The sequence below is a fragment of the Rana temporaria genome, chromosome 2, assembly GCF_905171775.1.
Source record: "Rana temporaria chromosome 2, aRanTem1.1, whole genome shotgun sequence".
Taxonomy (NCBI): domain Eukaryota; kingdom Metazoa; phylum Chordata; class Amphibia; order Anura; family Ranidae; genus Rana; species Rana temporaria.
Genome location: NC_053490.1, coordinates 30096549 through 30122712, shown reverse-complemented (window position 1 = coordinate 30122712; position 26164 = coordinate 30096549). Strand labels below are relative to the sequence as shown.

Below are 26164 nucleotides of genomic sequence, written 5' to 3'. Positions count from 1 at the left end.
GGCCTCGTACACACGACCAAGTTTCTCGGCAAAAACCAGCAAGAAACTTGCTGTTTTTTTTTTTTTTTGCCGAGGAAACCGGTCGTGTGTACATTTTTCGACAAGGAAACTGTCGAGGAACTCGTCAAGCCAAAAAGAGAGCATCTTCTCTTTTTCCTCGACGGGAATGGAGAAAATTGGCTCGCCGAGTTCCTCGACAGCCTAACAAGGAACTCGACGAGCAAAACGATGTGTTTCGCCCGTCGAGTTCCTCGGCCGTGTGTACGAGGCTTCACTGTTAGGGCCAGTGTCGAGGGGCTTAGGCTTGTGTCGAAGTGTGACATCCATTTGAGATGCTTTTGAGATCATTTAGAATTAATTAGGCGCATTTCACCTGAAGAATACCTGCTGCTGCCCTGCATTGCATCTGTTTCACCTTGCATTCCTATAGTATGGTATGGAAAAGCAAAACCCATTTAGAGCAACAAAACCCTTTCTACATAGACCAGGGATATGCAATTAGCAGGCCTCCAGCTGTTACAGAACTACCAGTCCCATGAGGCATAGCAAGACTCTGACAGCCACAAGCATGACACCCAAAGGCAGAGGCATGATGGGACTTGTAGTTTTGCAACATCTGGAGGTCCGCTAATTGCATAACCCTGACATAGACCCTTACTGTACCTTAAAGTAAAAGTACAATCAAATCCTATTTATACTTAAACCTTCTCCCATCCCCATTATATGCCCCCTACTAACTGCCCTGTAAAGGAAAAATGTCTATACTTACCTATTCTGAGGGTGCTCCCATGGGATCTCCCCTGTGGCCGGCTTCAGTAAAGAGGAGTGAACGCTGACAGCGGATGGGTGTCATCACCCATAGACTTACTATGTCGGCTGTCCCTCCTCTACACTGAAGCTAGAGCTGGGAGCCAATCATATAACCAGACCTTAGAATAGGTAAGTATAGACATCTTTACAGGGTAGTTAGCATAGGGCTTGGAATAGGGGCGGGAGCAGGTTAAAGCTTACACAGCATGTTTTCTGCAAAAAACAAAGCAGCACCAATGGGGCACCATGTCACATCAATAATAGTTGAATTCCCTGTAATTTTTTTCAGTGTTCTCTCCAGAAGCCTCCATATTTTCTTTAATCTCCTTTTGCCAGCTGCCTAGTGACAGTGAATTCAGCAACTGTTGATGGTATTTCACATGTAAGCAGGTTGGAAAGTGCCTGACTTCAGGCTCTGCCCCCCTCCCTGTGCATATAAAATTAGGAGGGAGTTCTGGCTAGACGAGACCAGCCAGCCACGTGGGAAGAAGAGAGGCTGACTGCTGCAATGTAATCTGATTCTTCAGCATTTACTTTGAGGGGGTCCTACTTGGCTCTCCTTTAGCATGTCTTTATGGACCTTGCTTTGTGCACTGGTCCAAATCATTTGGTGGAGGGAGATTATGGTGTGGGATTGTTTTTTTGGGGGTTGGGCTTGGCACCTCAGTTCCAGTAAAGGGAACTCTTAAGGCCTCAGTAAACCCGAAGAAGAATGGTCAAACATTCCCATAGACACACTCCCAATCCTTGTGGACAGCCTTCCCAGAAGAGTTGAAGCTGTTATAACTGCAAAGGTTTGGGCAACTCAATATTGAACCCTACGGACTTAGACTGGGATGCCAATAAAGTTCATGTGTTTGTAAAGGCAGGTGTCCTAATACATTTGGTAATATAGTGAATCTGCATTTGGAGAGGGGACGATTGGATTAATTTATTTGCCCATCCAAGTGAGGAATTAAAATTACATAAGAGGGTGGGTAGGACATTTGGATATGACAAGGAAGTAATTTGCAGCCTTTTAAGAGTAGAGCCCAAGCTGCAACTCCAAACCCTGATTCCAAAATAGTGGTGTGAACAGTGGTTGGATCATACACCTAAAATTCAATCATAACAGATCATAACAAAATCAACAGAACAAATTTGTCAGAATTTATCTTATCCTTAACCCGGAATTTAACTCATTACTGTCACATAAAGAAGATGACAAATGTAACATTTTTTATTTCTCATTGCGTTCTCTTTTAGTGATAATGGTCATCAAAAAAGAACAGAGGGAGAATTTTCCCAGAGGAGGCACAAACAGTGATTAATATTCAGGAAAGTTATCTGCTCTTCCATCCTCTATCTAAACCAAAACTATAAAAATGGTGTTGGCTGAAGATACACAGTAGATATTGTTCTGTTTTAGCTCACAGATTCTACAGCAGCTCCTCCATTGCTCCTATATTTTCACACTCTGAAACTCCATAAACTATACCTCTGGTTCTATCCACCCCCATACTTAATAAGTCCTCATTGGACTCCACAACCTACTCCCCATTTTTTGCTACCCTTTTCCTCCAAAGTCACCACCTCACTGAGAAAAATGTTCCTAGATCCTCTTCAGTCTGGATTTTGCCTTCAACATTCCATAGAACTGCTCTCTTAAAACTCACAAACGATCTACTAATGGCTAAAACCAATGGACACTATTCTGTATTCCTACTCCTGGACCTCTCTGCTTCCTTTGATACAGTGGACAACCCCGTCCTCCTCAAAAAACTCAACTCATTTGGTCTTCATTGGTTCTCATCCTACCTATCCCACTGCACCTTCAGCTCCACATACAACCTTACTTCCTCCTCTTCCCCTCTCTATCGGGGTTCCCCAAGGTTCTGTTCTTGGACATTTCCTATTCTCCATCTACACCTCCTTCCTGGGTCATCCCTGGATGAAGTCGTGATGACAAAACATGTTGGAACGTGGCTGTGCGGCAACCATGGCTTCCAATACCATTTATCTGCTGATGACACTCAAATCTATCTCTCTAACCCTCAACTCACTTCATCAGTTTCCTCATGCTTCACTAATTTACTAACAGAGACATCAGTCTGGATGTCCCACCACTTCCTGAAACTCAATCTATCAAAAACCTAGCTAATAATAAATCCTTCCCTACTTGCCCCTTCCCCTGACTATCAAGATCGCAGGCACAACCATCAACCTATCCCCACATGCCAGGGTGCTAGGTGTAATCCTGGACTCTGAACTCTTCTTTTGGCCCCACGTCCAATCACTGTCCAAAGCTTGCCACCTCAACCTCCACAGCATCTCCAATATACGTCCCTTTTCTTTCTAAATTTACCTATTTTACGTAAATTTTATTTGGGTACAGCATCGCACGACCGCGCAATTGTCAGTTAAAGCGACGCAGTGCTGTATTGCAAAAAATGGCCTGGTAATTAAGGGGAAAAACTTCCGGAGCTGAAGGGGTTAAAGTCTATTTCCACGCTCCCCCCTGCCAAAAGTCCCTTTCCCTTGAGGGTCCCACTCACATGTAATTCTTTTAAATACTACTTTTCAGATGTCTTCAGGTTGGTTTTGTGATACCCCATATCTCTCTAAAAGGAGGATCTGTTATGGCTCATGCTATCACAAGGGATGTTGCTCATAAAAAGTTCATAAAGTTGCTCATAAAGTTCAATAAAAAACAAAAAAAATGTAATAAAAAGCATCAAAAAATAAATGTAAATAATATAAATATTAATAGCCAGATTCAGGTACAGTTACAACGGCATATCAGTAGATACGCCGTCGTAACTCCGAATCCGCGCCGTTGTATCTGTAAGCGGTATGCTCAAATTGAGATACGCTTCTCTGTTGCTAAGATACGACCAGCGTAAGTCTCCTACGCCGTCGTATCTTAGGGTGCATATTTATGCTGGCCGCTAGGTGCCGCTTCAGTTGATTTCCGCGTCGAATATGCAAATTAGCTAGATACGCCGATTCACGAACGTACATACGCCCGTCGCAATTATTTACGCCGTTTACGTAAGACATACGCCGGCGTAAAGATAAAGCTGCTCTCTAGGTGGCGCAGCCCATGCAAGGTATGGACGTCGGAACAAGCGTATATTTTTACGTTGTTTACGTAATTCGTACGCGAATAGGGCTGTGCGTAAGTTACGTTCACGTCGTAGGCAGTGTTCGACGTATCTTAGGCATTCTATCCGACGCATGCGCACTGGGATACGTCCACGGACGGTGCATGTGCCGTTCGTTCAAAATGTCATTTACGTGGGGTCATGCTTAATTTACATAAAACACGCCCACCTCTTCCACATTTGAATTAGGCGCGCTTACGCCGGCACATTTACGCTACGCCGCCGCAACTTACGGAGCAAGTGCTTTGTGAATACTGCACTTGCCTCTCTAACTTGCGGCGGCGTAGCGTAAATAACATACGCTACGCCCGCACAAAGTTACGCTGCCCTACCTGAATCTGGTCATAAGTTTATAAAATTAAAGTGCCCTTGACCCCCTGTGCTCACATACAAATGCAAATGTGCACATAGGTTCAGCATATGTAAACAGTGATCGGACTATACATTTGCGGTTTCGCCGTAAACATCAGGGTGAGAACAATAATTCTAGCACAAGACCTTTTGGTAACCTGTACAGGCTTTAAAAGAGTTGCCTATCGATCATTTAATGTACCATAGTTTGTCGCCATTCCAGGGGCGTGCACAATTTTAAAGCGTAACAGGTTGGGTATCTATTTACGCAGTGTAACATCATTCTTTATATTTTACCAAATAATTGGGTACTATATTGTGTTTGCGTGCACTAAAATTAAAGTGTATTTTTCCCTGAAAATTTACATTTTAAAAATGGCTGCACAAATATTGTAAGATGGAAAAAAATTGCAACAACCACCATTTTATTCCATAGGGCATCTGCTTAAAAAAAAATATATATATATTTTGTTGGGGGTTCTAAGCAATTTTTTAGCAAAAAAAAAATCAGATTTTTACAAGTGGATAATATGCTTTAATAATGAAGACTTAATCCTCTTTCTTTCTAATTCTATGTATCGATGTAGCGATACTCACATCTCAAGTTTTACCGCAACTTCATCATCAATATTCAGGGGAAGTTCATCCTTCTATATTATTCTGACTGCATATTAACAGTCCAATGTTTGTTATTTACATGTCCCGCAGTTCCTCAAATTCCCTGGTTTACAGAACCCTTTCTCTTATTATGCTGGTCACTGAATTTATTTTGTTTGCTGTTATATTTTTATTTTTTTCTCCTTCACATCTTTTCAGTTCCAATTATCAAGTTTAGAACGCTGCAAGCGGTTTTCATTGTGCTGAGATATTACCCTATTAAAGACAATTTATGGCGCCCCATAAAAGCAGAGCCTTGAAGACGCAGTCATTAATCAACATCTACCGCACGTTTTTATGACAACATATAAGTTAGGCATACATTGGCTAAAGACGGTGCTTTATATGCAAAGCAAACAGCGGGGGGAAGAAGCCATAACGCTATTATGTATAATCACATTTATAGGTGCGGGATCGTGAATTTCAAATCTTTTTCAGTAACACAAATAAGTTTGTAAAAATATAGCAAAAGCATAAAACAGACTTAAAGAGAATGTGCGTTTTTTGTTGTTGTTTTTATTACTGTATACAACTCACCAAGCCGCAATAGCTTATTTAAGATGGGTTTCTTTCTGTATATGATGATCATTTTCACATCAAAATGTATAAAGTGTATGTAAAGCCAAAACATTTAATGCCGTGTACACACAATCGGATTTTCCGCTCAAGCTTGTCTTGCATACACACGGTCACACAAAAGTTCTCTGAACTTTCGACCGTCAAGAACGCGGTGACTTACAACACTACGACGAGCCGAGAAAATTAAGTTCAATGCTTCCGAGCATGCGTTGTTTCTGAGCATGTGTTGGAATTGCTACAGACGATCGTATTTTGTTGGCGGCAATTCCGACAGCAAAAGTCTGATGGAGCATATACAAGGTCGGAATTTCCGTCCAAAAGCTCACATCGCACTTTTCTTGTCAGAATTTCCGATCGTGTGTACAGGGCATTAGAGCTCTTTCAATGCTTACCGCCCTCTAAAAAGCGTTCCATGGTGGATCTCTTCTCAGGGAACCCTAGAGCTAATTGTTCGGTTTGCGGTTGCGGGGAGTCCCAATTGATCTCAATGGGGCGAGTTTGACAGGCGGTGCCAGCTGTCAAATTTTAAAGCTCAGGTTAAAAATGAGGTTGGGAAGCAAAGCATCGGTGCTGCAGCATGTGTGTGGACCTGTGTGCCCCTACCTTACTGTACCCCAGCCGCCCCGTATGAGAGAGCCTTTGTTTTGCTACAGATAGTAGGGAAGAATTGCAACTTCTACTATTTTACCTGCTATGTTACCTGTCTAAAAGTTTTAACTCAAGTTGGACTTAAATTTGTTATCTGTTAACTTAAAGCAGAACTAAAGTTTGCAATACCTGCCTCTCCTTCAAAAGTCCAAGGTCCCTCACCGGCATCTCCTACTGGCTTCTTCTGGTGTCTCTGGCTGCAACCATGTCATTGGCAGGTATTTTTATTTTAGGTTTAGGTTTATATTATTATTGTAGAAGAGACATTGCATGTTGCTTCTGCTTGCAGTTGGAGACTTTAGCTCTGCTTTAAAGTCCATTTAGGCTACAAATGCATCTAGAATTACCCTGTTGACGGGTGACAATACTGCTGCACCATTTGAACAAGTGGATGTTGGAGAAATTAAGCTGAAATTAAGCTGGCTATAGATGGATCAAAATGCAGGTGGCAGCAGAGACCAGCTGAATTTTGATCTACTTATGGCCATTCCAGCTCAAGAGGAGTGAAGGCCTCCTGATGACATTTTGATGATGAAACGCGTAGGTATGGGCAATTCGGTCTTTGGCTCTAGGGATTGTAGAGCAGCGGCGTCTCTTGTACGGTATATCGGCATTCCCAGTTCAAAAGAGGGCTAGCTTCTCTCTAGTATCTCAATAACAGCTTTTCTGGAGGTAGCTGGGGATGTCAGTCTATTTAAAGCCCTACAGTTGTAGACCACAGGGCAAACGTTAACAACTGGTTCTCTTTCATTTCTCCACAACTGTCATTCCCAGTAAAATCCTTACTCAGTGTCTTGGAGCTGTCTACTACCCAGTTTTCTCAGATAGATGCTCAAAGTGGGAGATGACAAAATCTTGCTCTAGACACAGACTCTAAAACAGTGTCCTAAGGGGGTATACCCTTCTCAGCTGTCCTTCTCAGGCCCTTAGTGCAGCAGACACCTAGACCCCAAATGGGGGTTTTTGGTCTTGGTGATCCTTCTCCTAGGGGAAACAGCACCAGGAGTACTGAAGCCTTCATGGGCAAGGCAACAACAGTCTGCCCAGGGCTGCTGTACATTTATCACCTTCCCAGCTCCCTTCTGGGCACTCCCCTCCAGGGATTGGCCAGGGCATGATAAATATTTAGCTGGTAAATCAAACCTCTCTCCATATGCTCTGGAAGCTTCTTTCAGAGGCAGCAGGAAGCAATTAACACACTTAAGTCCACTGATTACAGCAGAGTCAAACTAAATTTACCTAGCACCCTAAGAGGGCGCTGTGACGGTATCGGTATGATATCCCCGTCAAGCATTCCCTCCTCTCCATACAAAAACATCACAGGATCCTCCACACATGAGTCAAGACTGAATGCTGGAACCAAGACTGATTTATTGGCAGCTTGCTGCTGGTTATAAATACAGTTTTACAAGCTAAATCCTTAATCAAGGAACAATGGGAGCTCCACCCCCTTTTCACCCACTCTGGAGTTTCTCATACAGAATATAGCCAGACAATTCGAAGCCGACCTGAGACACATTTTCTTTAAATAATGACATCAGGGAAGTTAATTACAAGGTGTACAGAACACATTAGCTGGGCAGCCTGGCACCGCATAATGAAGCAATCAGAATACATAACATGAGTCACCTCTAATCACAGTAAACAGGTTTAACATCCCTTTGAAATAAGGAGCTAGCTGCAGACGGGTCATTAACATGTCAATAGCTTGTAACACATGAATCCATTTTACCTCTAACCCACAATTTAACCAAGCAGGGAGATTTACACTGACATATCCTTCACAATGGCCCCCCTTTTCTCCCTGCTCCGGCAAACCCGGTTGGACCTTCCCTGGTCCAGTAGGGTTGACGGGTTCAGAGCTTTTAGTCCGAGGTTAACTCCGTTTGGCGTGACTGACCTCCATTGGTAACTGCTTCCGACTCAGGTATGCCACCGGGTCGTCAGATCACACGCCGGTCAGTCCCTAAGTCTTTGTGCGATCTGCAGAGTCACCAGAAGTCAGTGTGAAGATGGCGAATGGGTCTGTGCGCCGCCGTCTAGGTGTCCCGCTATGGGAGGGGCAGGTTATGGCTCTGAAGTGACAATCACAGGAGATTCATAAAAAGGAAAAGTTATATTTGTTGAAATGCTGTAGCACTGGTGCTCAGAGTCCGGGGGGGGAGGGGAATCAGAGCCCCATAAGGTCAGCCACCCCCTGCTCCCTCCGCAGCCGCCGGTTCTCCTCTTGGAGCTTCTCCAGCTCCATCTCCAGTTCATGGAGCCTGGGGGGGTCAGCCTGCTGTGACCTCAGGTGGTTGTTCTCCTCCTCCATGCGGCTTATGCACTCCTCCAGCTCCATGTATTCACGGATCAGCTCCTGCTTGCTCATGTCCTGCAGGCTTTCCACGTGGTCCTTCATCATCAGGAACTGGGTGGTGGTGTAAGGGGCCACCGGTGGGCCCTTGGCGAACATCTGGGCCCGCATCTGGGGCGCCCGCTGCGATTCCATCTCCTCCAGTCGCTTTTTCTCCTCCCAGGTCCGCTGGTTATATGACTTCCAGGACCTCTTCTTCTTGGAGGGTAGCTTTCGGTGCCTCATTCTGCCCAGCTCCCTCCAGGGCCCCTCCGGCTCATGGCTGTCGCCCATGACCAGCTGACAATGGTGTTCCCTGTTGTCCGTAATAACAGATTGTACCATGAGGGCTTCGTAAGGGGTGCCCAATGGTTCTTCCTGACCCAGCTCCTAGGGATCCCAAGCCGAGTCTACACAATGGGCTGCTGCTGGTGGGTGGTACCCAGGTTGAGACCAATTTGACCTGGTGTTGTCATTCATGGGGCAATTCTGCTTGAAGTGACCCAACTGTTTGCACCGGAAGCAGCGTTGTTCGTTGTCCTCCTGGCGTGGGTAGCGAGGGCTAGATGTCATCGGTCTGTTAGGCGGTTGGTATCTAGCGGCTGGTGGGTGTGAGGGCGCCGTTGGTCGTGGAGGTTGTACCCGTGGTGTGACCTGGTTTGTCTTGCGAGTATCCGCATATTCATCCGCCAACTTCGCGGCCTCTGGTAGAGTCATGGGCCTGCGATCTCTCACCCAATCTTTGACGTCCGTCTGGATGTGATTGTAAAATTGCTCCAGGAGCATTAGTTGCAAAATGTCCTCTGCGGTGGTGGCCTGGCTGCTGTTAACCCAGTTAGAGGCCAACAGGGACAACTGGCATGCCCATTCCGTGTAAGAGTCTTTCGTGGTTTTGCGTGAGTCCCTGAACTTCTGTCGGTGGGACTCTGGGGTTACTGCATAACGAGCCAGGAGCACTTCTTTAACCCTGGCGTAGCTATGGATATCCTGATCTGGCACGGTCCGGAAAGCATCAGAAGCTTTGCCTGACAGTTTGCCTGACAATATTGCAACCCACTCTCTTCTAGCTATTCGGTGCAGGTTACATTGTCGCTCAAAATCCGCCAGGTAGTTATCAATCTCACAGTCCTTTTCATCAAAAGCTTTAAAAGCGCTAAACGGAATCTTCCTTGCGTCTGCTGTGCTGTACTCACTGTTTGGAGATGTGCGGCTGCTTGTTGGACTGCTGCCAGTTTTAACTGTAGCTCTGCATCTCTTATTTGTTTATCCTTCTGTAGCTCTGCGTCTCTTATGTGTTTATCCTCCTTCGCTAACAGGTCCATCACTTTCAGCACCACATCCGGCGTTGGGTTCGGGCCGAACCACGCTAGCTTCTCTCTCATTAGCTTGTTGGCTGGTGATTCCTCCTCCTGAATCACTGGTGTCTCCATCTCTTGTACTGCTGGCGTTGCTGCAATCACGTTCTCCTGGTCTAGCTCCATTAATTCTGCTATGATGACCCGCTTGGTTTTGTTGCTAGCAATCCTTCCACGAACTTCCAGTAGTTCTTTTAAGCAGGGTGTAGCAGACTTCCATTCACTGTTCCCAGTGTCTGCTTGGAGTCCTGGTGTAAGGGAGAGTAGAAGGGAAGATCCCGCTGCTGCCAAACAATTGTGACGGTATCGGTATGATATCCCTCGTCAAGCATTCCCTCCTCTCCATACAAAAACATCACAGGATCCTCCACACATGAGTCAAGACTGAATGCTGGAACCAAGACTGATTTATTGGCAGCTTGCTGCTGGTTATAAATACAGTTTTACAAGCTAAATCCTTAATCAAGGAACAATGGGAGCGCCACCCCCTTTTCACCCACTCTAGAGTTTCTCATACAGAATATAGCCAGACAATTCGAAGCCGACCTGAGACACATTTTCTTTAAATAATGACATCAGGGAAGTTAATTACAAGGTGTACAGAACACATTAGCTGGGCAGCCTGGCACAGCATAATGAAGCAATCAGAATACATAACATGAGTCACCTCGGGGTATCACAGTAAACAGGTTTAACATCCCTTTGAAATAAGGAGCTAGCTGCAGACGGGTCATTAACATGTCAATAGCTTGTAACACATGAATCCATTTTACCTCTAACCCACAATTTAACCAAGCAGGGAGATTTACACTGACATATCCTTCACAGGCGCTACATAGCATTGTGTTCTGGTTGTAGAACTTGGACTTCCTGTTTGGTGCTGAAACAAAATAGAGTTGGGTTGAGTTCCTCAGCCATTCACAGGAAGCCTTGAATTTTATCAATGAATACAAAGATTCCTCTGAAAGGCTGAGGTGGAGATTGTGAAGTCATTTGTTCACCTCTCTACCTCAGCCAATTAGAGGAAGCCTTGTATTCATTAATAAAAAAAAAAAAACTTCTTGTGAATGGCTGAGAAGTGAATAACCCGACTTGATTTTGTTCTAGTAGCAGATGAGAAGTCCCTGTACTGCTGCCCGAACACAGTGCTGTATACTGTATGTAGTTACCGTTTATACGACGCTGAGAGCGAGTGCATTTATTAGTAACAGAAATAGTTTGTTTGGGGCCAGCCTGTCATCACACAATTCCCGTCGGATAATCCGTTTGTATGTACGAGGATTAACTGACCTTGTCAGGCATCCTCCTCTTTTCCTCAAAACTAGAGATCTGTGTGAGGACACTAGTGATGAGGTGTGCCTGATAATAATCGATGGCAGCATAGAGCACTGGAGTGGGAGGTCAAGGAGTGCATTTCCACTAAGAGAAACTACATTTTATGCCCAAAAAGGTTAGCAAAAATTCTAAACATTATAAAATTACCAATATTATTCTACTTGATTACAATTGTCGTGTTCTTCTTTTATGGGTATTCACACCTTGGTTTACATCCCACCAAATAAAACAGATTCATTTGAACTCTGGAATTTCCACATTTAAAATGAGTTCGTTTTAAAGCAAAAAATAAAAATAAAATTAGATTATGCACTGCGGAAAATTTGTTCATTTTCATTTTATTTGTTTTTTGGGTCATTCGTTATGATCGAAATTCGTAGATTTATAAATTAGTCAAAAAGGATGGGGGGGAAGGGGAGGGGGGGACACAGACACAGGGGAGGGAAAGGGCAAGGGGCAAGGAAAAGTAGGACAAGATACACAAGGAAGAGCACTCACATTAGCCACATCCGTATATTGTAGAAATAAGGAAAAAACCCAATCACTGGAGTGAATAAAGGTTGGACTTTGAGGCAAGGCGGAAGTATATATAAAAATAATTATTTATTACAAAAATAGAAAAGTACAGAATTACAAAAATATAGCATTGAAAAAATAAATAAAATAGAACCATCTAGATTAATAATTCATTAGTATTGGACAAATCATTTAAAGTCGCCTACGCGTTTCGCCATTGGGCTTCTTCAGGACAAGACAAGCAGGATTTTTGTTAATATATAGACATTGTTTCATAATCTAGTACATCGTGGCAAGTGTATTCATCCAGACTACTCCAGGCATTCCACAAAAAATGCCAAGATATCAGAGAGTCGATTTAATGTCACTTCCAATGGTATCAGAAAAATTGATCATCAATAGTCCGAGTTAATTACATCTATGGTGATAATCCCATGATGTCAAGGATTGAGTGATCAAATGGAAAACCAAAACATGGTTGCAGGGGTTTTGCCGAATAATCAGCAAAAGAAAGAGAACCCCTTTCTAAGCAGTCCTGTAGTAGAATTAAAGCTGGGGCAGGTTCTCACAAAGTCAGATATAGGCACAAATGCAGTGGAGATCCAAACATAGTTTGAGCACTCAACACATAAGAACAGTAGAGTCCAGACAGCCAAACGCTCTGTTATTAGAGAAAGTCCGCGTGTGCCCAGGATAACAGCATGTGCTGTGTACTATACAGGCTGTTATCCTGGGACACACACGGACTTTCTCTAATAACAGAGCGTTTGGCTGTCTGGACTCTACTGTTCTTATGTGTTGAGTGCTCAAACTATGTTTGGATCTCCACTGCATTTGTATATATATACTTCCGCCTTGCCTCAAAGTCCAACCTTTATTCACTCCAGTGATTGTTTTTTTTCCTTATTTCTCTCTTATAAATTAGTCAATTCTAAAATTCTAAAATTAGTAAATTCAGAAATTCAGAAATTCGAAAATCCGAAAATAAGAAAGAAAATCCCCAAATTTTAAATAATAACTAACTAATAATAACTAACTATTAAATTATATGTATTGGAATTTCCTTTCAAATTACGAATGCTACATCTAAACAAATGGAATGAATTAATAATAATAATAATGAAAAGTTTTTATTATTATTATTGTTATTTATTATTATTAATTTGTTACGTTCCATTCGTTTAGATACGGCATTCGTTATTTCGGATAATTCGTAAATTCTGATAAAGTCGTATTCGTTACATTCTCTAACAGCCAAATTTGAAAGGAAATTCTAATACCAATAATTTAATAGTTAGTAATAGTTAGTAATTTTTTGCAGACTTTCAAATTTTTGGATTTTCGCTCTTATTTTCGGATTTTCGTTGTTTTGAATTTTCATTCTTATTTCTGGATTTTCCCATTTTCGGATTTTCTAATTTTTGAATTTCCAAAATATCCAAAATTTCGGATTTTCAAATTTAGAATTTCCAAATTTTTGAACATTCGAATTTATGAATATTTGAATTTTCGAATTTGGATATTTTCAAATAAAAAATGTTGTCAAAATTTGATTGAAACAAAGCGAATTGCACATGTCTACTGTACATGACATGTATGCTGGCTTCTCTGATCACGTTGTGAATAAGGTGAAATACCTACCCTGGCTTTATATCTGGAGGCTTTGGTAAAGGTTTGTTAAATCCATCTTTTCCAACTAGCCAAAAGGTTTCTTCTATACCTTTTCCCTAAATAAGAATAAAAATTTTAGTTCACGTTAAGCAAGGAAAGAAAAAAACCCTCCCACCCCTAACACACAATGGTACGGGCTAGTTCCTTTAATGGATTGAGATGCATTTATAGGATATAGTCTGACAAAATCAGACAACACAATTCAAAATGCTGTGTATCACACTTTACTATAAAGAATAAAAATATATACATGTAAAATGGGTCTCTTTTTCTGTAGTTTACTACATGTATTCAGCCTCATACTCAGGTATTTTTTTCTCAGAGAATAGTCGCAGCAGGTACTTCCCCTTTCCGGGTCACCTATTGTCTTCACCAACCCACCTCTGAGCACTGTCCCTCGGTTCCACCCCTAGCCACCTATGATCACTGTCTCTTGGTTCCACCCCCTACCCACCTGTGATCACTGTCCCTTGGTTCCACCTCCTACGCACCTCTTAGCACTGTCCCTTAGTTCCACACTCTATCCACCTCTGATCACTGTCCCTTGGGTCCACCCCCTTCCCACCTCTGAGCACTGTCCCTTAGTTCCACCTCCTACCCACCTCTGAGCACTGTCCTTTGATTCCACCCTCTACCCACCTCTGAGCACTGCCCCTTGGGTCCACCCCCTTCCCATCTCTGAGCACTGTCCTTTGGTTGCACCCTCTACCCGCCTCTGATCACTGTTCCTTCATTCCATCCCCTACCCACCTCCCAGTTGCACCCTCAACCCACCTCTGATCACTGTTCCTTGGTTCCACCCCCTTCCCACCTCTGAGCACTGTTCCTTGGTTCCACCTCATATCCATCTGTGATCGCTGTCTATTGGTTCCACCCCCTACCCACCTCTGAGCACTGTTTCTTGGTTCCAACTCCTATACACCTCTGATCACTGTCCCTTGATTGCACCCCCTACCTACCTCTAAGCACTGTCCCTTGGTTCCATTCCCTACCCACCTCTGAGCACTGTCCTTTGGTTGCACCCTCTACCCGCCTCTGATCACTGTTCCTTCATTCCATCCCCTACCCACCTCCCAGTACTGCCCATTTTAGGGAAAACAGAAACAAGTATCATTTTGTGGTGCTAAGTAAGTTGTATTTAATTTGTTAAATGAGTTAAATGTCACCATAATGCATTCTCCACTCCACCCATCGCCCCTCCCCCCCCCCCCGGCAACATAGAACCCACTCCACCAGCAAAATAGATCCACCAGCAGCCAGCATCAATAGATCCTCCAGCACACCACAGCATCCCATTACATACAGGTCATTCTCAAAAAATTAGCATATTGTGATAAAGTTCATTAATTTCTGTAATGTACTGATAAACATTAGACTTTTATATATTTTAGATTCATTACACACAACTGAAGTAGTTCAAGCCTTTTATTGTTTTAATATTGATGATTTTGGCATACAGCTCATGAAAACCCAAAATTCCTATCTCAAAAAATTAGCATATTTCATCCGACCAATAAAAGAAAAGTGTTTTTAATAAAAAAAAAGTCAACCTTCAAATAATTATGTTCAGTTATGGACTCAATACTTGGTCAGGAATTCTTTTGCAGAAATGACTGCTTCAATGCGGCGTGGCATGGAGGCAATCAGCCTGTGGCACTGCTGAGGTGTTATGGAGGCCCAGGATGTTTCGGTAGCAGCCTTAAAGCGGGGGTTCACCCTTAGAGGGCACTTTTCCCCCTTAGATTCCTGCTCGTTTTTACTAGGGGAATCGGCTATTTATTTTAAAATATGTGCAGTACTTACCCGTTTACGAGATGCATCCTCTCCGTCGCTTCCGGGTATGGGCTTCGGGAATGGGCGTTCCTTCTTGATTGACAGTCTTCCGAGAGGCTTCCGACGGTCGCATCCATCGCGTCAAGATTTTCCGAAAGAAGCCGAACGTCGGTGCGCAGGCGCAGTATAGAGCCGCACCGACGTTCGGCTTCTTTCGGCTACGAGTGACGCGACGGATGCGACCGTCGGAAGCCTCTCGGAAGCCTGTCAATCAAGAAGGAACGCCCGCTCCCGAAGACCCATACCCGGAAGCGACGGAAGAAGATGCAGCTCGAAAACGGGTAAGTACTGCTCATATTTTAATACAATAGCCGATTCCCCCTAGACCGAACGAGCAGGAAGCTAAGGGGATAAATTTTTTTTTTTTACAAATGGGTGAACTCCCGCTTTAAGCTCATCCAGAGTGTTGGGTCTTGCGTCTCTCAACTTTCTCTTCCCAATATCCCACAGATTCTCTATGGGGTTCAGGTCAGGAGAGTTGGCAGGCCAATTGAGCACAGTAATACCATGGTCAGTAAACCATTTACCAGTGGTTTTGGCACTGTGAGCAGGTGCCAGGTCGTGCTGAAAAATGAAATCTTCATCTCCATAAAGCTTTTCAGCAGATGGAAGCATGAAGTTCTCCAAAAATCTCCTGATAGCTAGCTGCATTCACCCTGCCCTTGATAAAACACAGTGGACCAACACCAGCAGCTGACATGGCACCCCAGACCATCACTGACTGTGGGTACTTGACACTGGACTTCAGGCATTTCCCTCTCCCCAGTCTTCCTCCAGACTCTGGCACCTTGATTACCGAATGACATGCAAAATTTGCTTTCATCCGAAAAAAGTACTTTGGACCACTGAGCAACAGTCCAGTGTTGCTTCTCTGTAGCCCAGGTCAGGCGCTTCTGCCGCTGTTTCTGGTTCAAAAGTGGCTTGACCTGGGGAATGCGGCACCTGTAGCCCATTTCCTGCACACGCTTGTACACGGTGGCTCTGGATGTTTCTACTCCAGACTCAGTCCACTGCTTCCGCAGGTCCCCCAAGGTCTGGAATCGGTCCTTCTCCACATTCTTCCTCAGGGTCCGGTCACCTCTTCTCGTTGTGCAGCATTTTCTGCCACACTTTTTCCTTCCCACAGACTTCCCACTGAGGTGCCTTGATACAGCACTCTGGGAACAGCCTATTCGTTCAGAAATTTCTTTCTGTGTCTTACCCTCTTGCTTGAGGGTGTCAATGATGGCCTTCTGGACAGCAGTCAGGTCGGCAGTCTTACCCATGATTGCGGTTTGGAGTAATGAACCAGGCTGGGAGTTTTTAAAAGCCTCAGGAATCTTTTGCAGGTGTTTAGAGTTAATTAGTTTGATTCAGATGATTAGGTTAAGAGCTTGTTTAGAGAACCCTTTCATGATATGCTAATTTTTTGAGATAGGAATTTTGGGTTTTCATGAGCTGTATGCCAAAATCATCAATATTAAAACAATAAAAAGGCTTGAACTACTTCAGTTGTGTGTAATGATTCCAAAATATATGAAAGTCTAATGTTTATCAGTACATTACAGAAAATAATGAACTTTATCACAATATGCTAATTTTTTGAGAATGACCTGTATATTCAGTGCTGGAGGTGTGTTCCCCTGTGTTCCCGCAGAAAAAAGGCCTGTGTATACACAATGGAACATCCAAACAGTTCCTTAAACCAGTTTGAATACTTTTTAATAGAAGAAATGATGTCAATACACTTGCCCTTCATTAAATTTTTCAGGTCAACCCGTAATACATTATATGACAATTGCATCTACTATATGCTCAAACATATGACAATGTTATCAATTGGAAAAAATAAAAGAATAAAGTCAATCTTTTGTTGTAGCAACCTGAGCAATGAAGGGGCTTTCATGGAAAAATGGTAGAGGAATGGTCTAAGTATCTCAAATTGTGAAGGCCCAATATGACTTTAATGGTTGAAGTTACCTTTAGTTCTGTTTTTCCTCTAAGTTCTATTTTATAGTTTTCCGGTAGAGTGCGAAGTGTGGCCACTGTGCTTTGGTTGACGTGAATTCTGTAAGCTGTGATGGGATAAAAAAGGGCATGTCACTAAATATAATTGCAGATGATATATAATAGATACATATTATGGACTTTGGAATTCATACAGATTAGAGGACTTTTTACCAATTACTCAAAATAAAAAAGTGTGCTGTCCCTTTAAATATTAGGTAGGATAAGTGAATTAAATGTCAACAAAAATTCATTTTTTACGGAGAAACGCATTGGGCGGAACTACAGAAGTGACATCATCACACACGGCGGGGCTGGAAGGTGGCCATTGCTCTTCGTTTGGTTAACCACCTGTATACTTAAAGGAGTTGTAAAGAAATATTTTTTTTCACCTTAATGCAATCTATGCATTAAGGTGAAAAAACATCTGATGCTGCCGTCCCCCCCCCCCCCAGCCCCCGTTATACTTACCTGACCCCTGGAAAGTCCTGCGCCCGGTCCCGAGATCCTCTTCGTCGCTCAGCCTGGCCGCTGATTGGCTAGAGCGGATGGATTGAGAGCAGCACAGCCATTGACTGGCGCTGCTGTCAATCACATCCAGTGTTGCGGCGCGCCGAGGGGCGGGGCTGAGTGATACAGTGAGTGGCTACGGCCGCTCGCTGTATCACGGGAGCGCGCCCGCAATTGCTCACCACTATGCGAGCTCTCTCGCATGACTGTGGTCAGTACTTGCGGGGAGGACCAGAGACAGCCGCCGAGGGACCCCAGAAGACGTGGATCGGGGCCACTCTGTGCAAAACGACCTGCACAGTGGAGGTAAGTATAACATGTTTGTTATTTTAAATGACATATTTTTTTCCTTTACCAACACTTTAATTTATTTTTAAGTGCAATTTTAATTAATAAAAAGGGGCTTTTAAAAGTACGGCACTATGAGACTTTTCTCTTTTCATATTTAAAGCAGACCTTCAGTAATTTTTTCAACTTTCCATCTATTAAATCTTCTGCCCTTGTTGTTTTAACTTTGGATAGTAAAACATATGAATGTTGTACCTTTAATTATTTATTAGTTGTTTAATGAAATACTGTATGTTGTGACATTCACATTAATTAGGTGATATCTTGATCATGGGTATCAATTCTGATATTACATTATGAGTATATGGTCTTTTTTTAAGTATTCACATTTATAAAATATATTTTTATTGATTGATATAAAGTTGCATTGCCTTGACAAGCTTTGACACACAGAATTTCTGCATTTTTACTCAAGCACTTTATGGAGTGAACAGGGCACATAGAGATCAAATGTTTTTTCAATGGCCTTGCAATGTGCCTCCTTTGATTAGTGCAAATCAACACACCTGGTGTGAGCAAGCTGTAACCCTAATGCATCTTTCACAGCAGCGGACTGATCAGATCAGACCACCCATTGTTGTCTATGGGGTGGCGGATGTCAGGAGATATGTGTCCCATTGGCGACCCGTCCATTAGGGGCGCCTGGACGCCGCCACCTCTCTACACTCCACCCTCTATATGTAATGGATAGATTCATGCTTAGCATGAATCTATCCACGGCCGCCACGGCCACCCCCTATTCATGCATCCGGACCCTTTCAGGGCACCGGGCGCATGAATTTCAGCTGCCTTTTTTTTTTTTTTTTTGCACCTAATTAAAGCCAGACTTTATAACAGGGTGGATTTGGGTCTGAGAGTGCAAACGGAGCCCACCCAGATGTGTTACAATAGTGAATTAATATTCACTGATTGATCCTCAATCCGGCCAATCAGAAGCGGGTGTGAGACCCATTTTCAAATTGGCCGAAAAGAGAAGTCTCCCGATTGGCCACCAAGGAGGAGGGAGGAAACAGAAGCCACCGCCGTCGCCGTGATGACCCGTGGAGAGCAGGAGAATGGGAGGCCGCCGAACAGGGGAAGCCGCTACTGACCGATTGACCAAAGGGGGGGGCATACTGTTTATCGCCCCAAATTGATTGCAGCCCCCTTTCATCCAATCTCTAAATTGCTGGGGCTTTTGAAATTTACAAATGCAGCAATTTAGAGATTGGATGAAAGGTTTAGCACTGGGAAACACGTTTTTAAATATAAAAAAATTCATTTTATATAAAACTATATAGATCAGACCAAAATGAGGGACAAATGAGGAAGAAAGAGGGGCAGGGGGCCTTAGTTCCAAATTAGTTCCAAAAATCCCATTGGATGGATTGAAAGGGGCTTAATTGTAACCATAATCCTTTGTTTATGATCAAACCCCTTGTGCTCCCAATGTCGGTGCTGAAGGTTGATCAATGACTTTCTGGTGGTCAACAAAGCCAACAAAGCCATATCAGTAACAGCCGCCAATGTACAGTATCTCTGCATGTATAATTATGTGGGATAATCATTACAACTTACGCAATCCCGTGGATTCCATTCGTGAAGCAGTATTCACTGTGTCTCCAAACAGACAGTAACGAGGCATAGTAAGGCCCACAACTCCAGCTACACATGGCCCTTTAAGAAAAATAAATACAATTGTAATATTGACTTATTTTTTAAATGTTTGTAACATGATTATGAAAATTCAATAATATAAAAATAAATATGGGGTATGCCCCAGTAGCCCTGTTTTGTACCTTCACAGTGAGATTTTCCAATAAAAAGAATAAAAAAATAATTCTATATATATATATATATATATATATATATATATATAAACATTTCTATTATCAGTAGATTCACACATAGGAGATGTGAATCGCGGGTGAAATCGCCACGATTCTGCATATGATTCAAGAATTGCGGCAAAACACAGTACACATTTGCAATGCCATTATTTCTTAATGGCACCCTAAATGTGGTGCGACTTTGGGGCTATTGTCACGCAACAGATCAAGCGACGCATGTTGCCCAAAGGAAGTTCCAGAACGCGAGTTTGGCTTGCACTTGACCTGGCCCCATTGACCTGGCAGTGCTGCCTGTCAGCTCGGCATGCCGTGTTAAATTTGCCATAGCATGTGAACAAGCTTCCTCTGGTTGTAATTTTACTCTTTAGGTGGGTGACCGGGGGTGGCAAAACCTCAGCCACTTATTTTTACCAGCTCCCATGCACTCATGTAAAAAAAGGCCTAAGGCCCCGTACACACGACCGAACATGTCTGCTGAAACCGGTCCGTGGACCAGTTTCAGCAGACATGTTCGGTCGTCTGTACACCCGAGCGGACAGGATTCCAGCGTACATTTGCCCGCCGGGCCTTTTTTCCAGCGGGCAAATATTTCCAAACTTGTTTAGAAACAGCCCGCTGGAATCCTGTCCGTCGGACATGTTCGGTCGTCTGTACAGACCTACCGTACATGTCCGAGCGGCCGCCATCCCTCGCATGCGTCGAATGACGCATGCGGACGGTTTTAAAACACGTCCAGGAATATTTGCCCGCTGGGAAAAGGCCCGGCGGGCAAATGTTTGCTGGAATTCGGCCCGCTCGCGTCTACACACGACCGAACATGTATGCTGAAACTGGCCCGCGGACCTTAGAGGACTATATTGAAATGATTTTATTTTATTTTATGCTTTCACTTTAAGCATCAATAAATCACTGCTCATTTAAAAATTATGTTTTTTTACAAACTTTTTTTTCAATGATACATGTCCCCCAGGGCAGTACCCAGGTCCCCATAACCATTGTATGCCCATTTACTTGCATATAAGCCTTCAAAATGGGCACTTATCCTTTTTCCAGTTCGGGTCCCATAGACTTCAGCGGGGTTTGTTATTCAGTGTGTTCACAATGTTCGTAAGTTCTGGTGCGAACCATACAGGGGGTCGGCCCATCCCTAGTCAAGACAATGTTGATCGCCTTCTTCAACAACAATGGCATCATCCATAAGGAAATCCAAGAATGTGTGACAGTAGTTCTGCAATTTCTAAAGAGGTCTTCGTTTCCAAAACTTTTATGAACGTTGCCAAAAGTTTGTTGTGAAGGACGACAATTATTTTAAAGGCCAATAAAGGTAATTTATTTGAATCTTTTGTTTTGTATGTTGTTCTCTGATACCATTCACCAAACTTTTTATGGACACCTCAAATTATTCTTGATGATGTCAGAGGCTGCATTTGAGGATTCCTTTAGCTCATAAGTTGACAACCACTGATTTAAGGAATGCTGGCTGACCACAACCGTACAACTGTACCGAAAAACAGAATAGTGATCTGGATACCTGTGTGCAGACCTATCCTAATCCTGACCGGAACGTCAGGCATGTGCCTCATCTGGAAGGTGCCCACAGAACTCAGGATATCTAGTGACATGCTGGCAATGGCTGCCGCGTGTCTGTTTCCATTCCTCTTGGGAAGACCTGATGCCACCATATAGGCATCACCGATTGTTTCCACCTATGAAGAGACAAGTCATTACAACAGGATAAAATGAGTGGTGTTAATTAAAGAACAATTTGCATCTGTCTATTTCTCAATAAAGAAATGCTGCGCATTGATGGCTCGAATTTTGGCTGTTCAGTCAATTCCTCCATCTATGCTAAACAAAGTATTCAGGTAGCTCTGCCTTCCATGGTTGTTGGCACTGCCAAATAATGACTGTATCTGATGGGACGCAGTCACTGTTTGGCTAAATATTTTCTGCAGGGCCACCCATAGGTGTACGTTTAATAAACCGTGATAAGCGGAGATCATGATGATCACGGCTGATCACTGCTTATCACAGAGCATTGCCGGTTTAATAAACTGTGATAAGGAGCAGAGAACACATTCTTCACTTCACATCACTTCACATCACAGCACATGGATGTTTTGTCACAAACGGCCAGTTTAATAAACCGTGATCTGAAGATTTCACAGCTCTTCACCTGAAATATCTCCCTTCCAGATTCACCAGCTCAGAGGTGGAGAATCTGGGAGAGAAGCTGGTGTGATAAGAGGAAGAAGGCTTATTTCTTCCTAATTTCAACACCAGTGGGTTAAAAATGAATATTAACAACAATATACGTGTATGTGTGTGTGTGTATATATATATATATATATATATATATATATATATATATATATATATATATATATATACACATACAGTATCTATATAATGTGTGTGTGTGTGTGTATATATATATATATATATATATATATATATATATATATATATACACACATATATATACACACACACACATATATATATATATACCGTATTTATCGGCGTATACGCGCACTTTTTTTCCCTTAAAATCAGGGCAAAATTGTGGGTGCGCGATATACGCCGATACTTGCTTCCCGCACTGTTTGAACTTTGCCGCCGATCCCTGCTTCCCGCGCTGTGTTTGAACGCTGCCGCAGACATATACCGAGCGCAGTATACTCGGGTACAGTCGGCCAGGCTCGGCTCCCTTCTAGGTTATGCGAGAGGAGCCGAGCGTGCCCGAGTGTACTGCGCTCGGTATATGTCGGCGGCGTTCAAACACAGCGCGGGAATCAGGGATCGGCTCAGAGACAGCGCAGGAGCAGCGGGGAGGACACCACGAAGGTCGCAGACGGACGCCAGACCGGACAAGGCCGCCGATGGACGCCAGGCAAGACACCAAAACTGTAAGTAATAAAAAATAAATAAAATTCAGGAATTTCACGTCCAGAGTAGGGGTGCGCGCTATACGCGGGTGCGCACAATAGGCTGATAAATACGGTATATATATATATATATATATATATATACATACACACACACACACACACATATATATACATACAGTATTTATATATATATGTAATTTTATATATATATATATATGTTATCACATGTCTGAAAACATTAATTACATGTTCTTTTAAACGTTAGTTTCACTGTTTGAATTCGGCTGCACCATAATCTCACAATATCTCACGAGATTACAGGCAGTCCACCCAGTTTTTACACAGATCTCAGCTGTTTTCAGAGAAAAAACTTCACCTCTGTTCACCATCTGAGAACTGAAGTTCTCAGTTTATTAAACCGGCTGCAGAGGAGATAATTCTCCTCATGAGAACTGCCGTGAACTGCTGTGAACTGAACGGAGAAAAAACTTCACAGTTTATTAAACGGACACCAAAGTTTGAATTTTAGCAAGGATCCGCTAATATTCGAGCCACCAATGGGGGGCTTTATCTCTAGCAACACTTATGTTTTTGGATAGTGTAAAGAGTGATCAAAGCTGTTTAATCTGCTTATATTTTCTCTTTCTTAGTTATTCCTTCCTCATCGACACATTAATGAAATTATTAAATAAAACCTTTCTGTTTTCATGACATTTATTTTAGGCATCATCTTTGGGTCCCTTTGCTTTTCTATGCAATGCAAGCAGACCATTGCCAGTGGGGGGGGGGGGCAGCAGAGTGTTGTACATAGCTTCCTGCAAATCAGAAGCTGTGTGATGTTGAACCACCACGATTTAAAGAACTGAGCCAGGGACAGTGAGACTGGTAAGGAAAGAGCTAGATCGGTGGTCTACAAACTGTGTCTGGGGGCTGAATGTGGCCCTCAGAGCACCATTCCACCAACTGATAACAATGATGAGGTGATACCATCAATGGGGCACTAATCATCTCACTGATAACAATGGGGCACTATTCCTCCCATTAAAACGAATCAAGGGACACTGATCTTGGGGCATTTTCTACTCCCACTGTCCACAGTCTGGCTCCCCTAAATCCCGAAGAACAGTAAACTGGCCCTTTGTTAGGAAACTTTGAAGACCCTTGGGCTAGATGATGCTGGACATCCCCAAACCAGGACTTGCTGCAGATTGAAATGCACACTGTGAGAAGTTTACAGGGTGCAGTGAAATCACAGCAAACAATTTTAGTACAGGAGGGGAGCCAGTACAACTGCACAAGCCTGAAGAGAAAGCTGGAGGTCAGCTTATTTTATTTAGTTTTTGCTTTTTAATTGCTATTTAGCTACCATTGAAGAGAGTGTTCCAACCCTTCCCTACCCTAAATTTAAAAAAGAAAGTTTTGGGTAGCGATACAAGTTCAATGGCGATGCCACATGTGGTCTGACAGTTGCTGCCCTACCTACTGCCCGAGGCCACATACCGATGTGGATGTACTGAAGGCAAAATACACTGTAGACATGTGCAATTTGTTTTGGTCGGAATGTAAATTCGGATTCATTTTTGGTTACTAAGGGGTTCGGATGTATCCAAATCTCCAAATGAAATAGTAACACATTTTGTTGAAATAATTTAATTTAGTTTCGTATATTAATTTTCTAATGAATTCCAAATATTCGGAATGATTCGAATTTGGATCTGGTATGGATTTTAAGATTTCATCAACATGGGGACAAGGTGCATTTGGGTGTTGAGGGCATGTGGCCAGGTATGGTTCAGGAGGGGGGCACTCATTCGTCTTCCCCCTTTCCTGGCCTGCCAGGCTGCATGCTCGGATAATGCCTCGTACACACGACCGAGGAACTCGGCGGGCGAAATACATCGTTTTCCTCGTTGAGTTCTTGTCGAGGAACTCGACGAGCCAATTTTCTCCATTCCTGTCAAGGAAAAAGAGAACTTGCTCTCTTTTTGGCTCGACGAGTTCCTCGACAGTTTCCTCGAAGAAAAATGTACACACGACCGGTTTCCTCGGCAAAAAATCTCCCCAACCAAGTTTCTTGATGGATTCTGCCGAGGAAAACGGTTGTGTGTACGAGGCCTCAGAGTCCAGTATGGATTTTGGCATGAGGTTCCCCCTAAGATCCATACCAGACCCAAAGGGCCTGGTATGGATTGGGGGGGGGGGGGGGCAAACAGGCAGTTTTTTTGAAAACATTTTCATTGCTAGCATTCTTTTGTTTCATTTTCAGCTCTCATCCCACTGAAAGCAGATAAGTCATCGGTTGTTAAGGATGCGGCAGCCGGCTTCCAGGCCCGCTCCTTAACAACCAGCTATTCTTCAGACGGAATTTGAATCTGTCCAAAAATTTGAAATCCAAAAATTAGAAAATTTAAGACAAATGCATTTTTGCTTGCACATGATTGAATGATGGAAGTCTGCAGAGCTCCACCTCATTTACTAAGCTCTGGAGAAAATTCCCTTGCACAGTCTATTTGCCTTAAATAAATCCATTAAAAATTGTATAATCTGAAAAAAAAAAAATGTCACCCCTTACTTTGTAAACATCGTGATTGCCCAGAACTGCATCAAACAAAGAGTAGAGGTCGTTTAGAAGATCCACCACTTCAATGGGTTCGCTGAGTGCCGAGATTGTGGTAAAGCCAACGATGTCACTGAAGTATATGGTGACTAGATCAAAGTATTCCGGCTCCACCGTGCCTCCTGTCTTTAGAGCTTCCGCGACAGACCTAGACAAAGCCACAGGCAATTATTTGGAAGGCTGAACTCCAGGCAAACAGCTAAATACAGATATAACATATATTGTGTATGTGAGAGTGGTTTAACCTTACAAAGGATTTGTACTTTGTCCATTCGTTCCTGATATCTAGGCCTAGTTTACACTTGCGGTTGGAGGGCGCTAAAAACAGGCGAGTGATCCTGCACTTCTGGTGTGGGGTGCGCGCCACTGGCACGTATTAGACAAAGCGGGAGCTGATCGGCAGGTACGGCAGACTCGATGTCCGCCGGCACCTGCCTATGCTTCGGTACACAGGCCGAACTGTGGCCCGCCTATGTAAACAAGGCAGATCTCCGTTCTGTCAGTACAAAAGGCATGGATCTTGTGTCTCTGCTAAGCAGAAGCACAGATCCATGCCTCCCACTAGTACAAGCACCTGCCACACAGTAGTAAAGCACTGGTCAGCCACACATTTAACAATTTGATCGCCCCTAATGTTAACCCCTTCCCAGCCAGTGTCATTAGTACAGTGACAGTGCATATGTTTTAGCACTGGTCACTGTATTACAGGCATTCCCCACTTTTAAGTACACAATATGGTTTATTTATTAT

At 43.3% G+C, this 26164-nt stretch overlaps 1 protein-coding gene across 2 annotated transcripts in view; it reads right to left on the bottom strand.

The window, feature by feature from the left end:
- The window catches only part of LOC120928919 (retinal guanylyl cyclase 2-like), a 193641-nt gene that overhangs the window by 10899 nt on the left and 156578 nt on the right, over positions 1-26164 (bottom strand). For both annotated transcript variants that reach the window (XM_040339999.1, XM_040339998.1), the window contains exons 14-18: positions 25370-25562; positions 21438-21612; positions 19635-19733; positions 17193-17287; positions 13371-13456 (exon numbers count right to left, since the gene is read on the bottom strand). In XM_040339999.1, coding sequence (XP_040195933.1) covers positions 13371-13456; positions 17193-17287; positions 19635-19733; positions 21438-21612; positions 25370-25562 — 648 coding nt within the window. The remainder of the gene's footprint in view (positions 1-13370; positions 13457-17192; positions 17288-19634; positions 19734-21437; positions 21613-25369; positions 25563-26164) is intronic.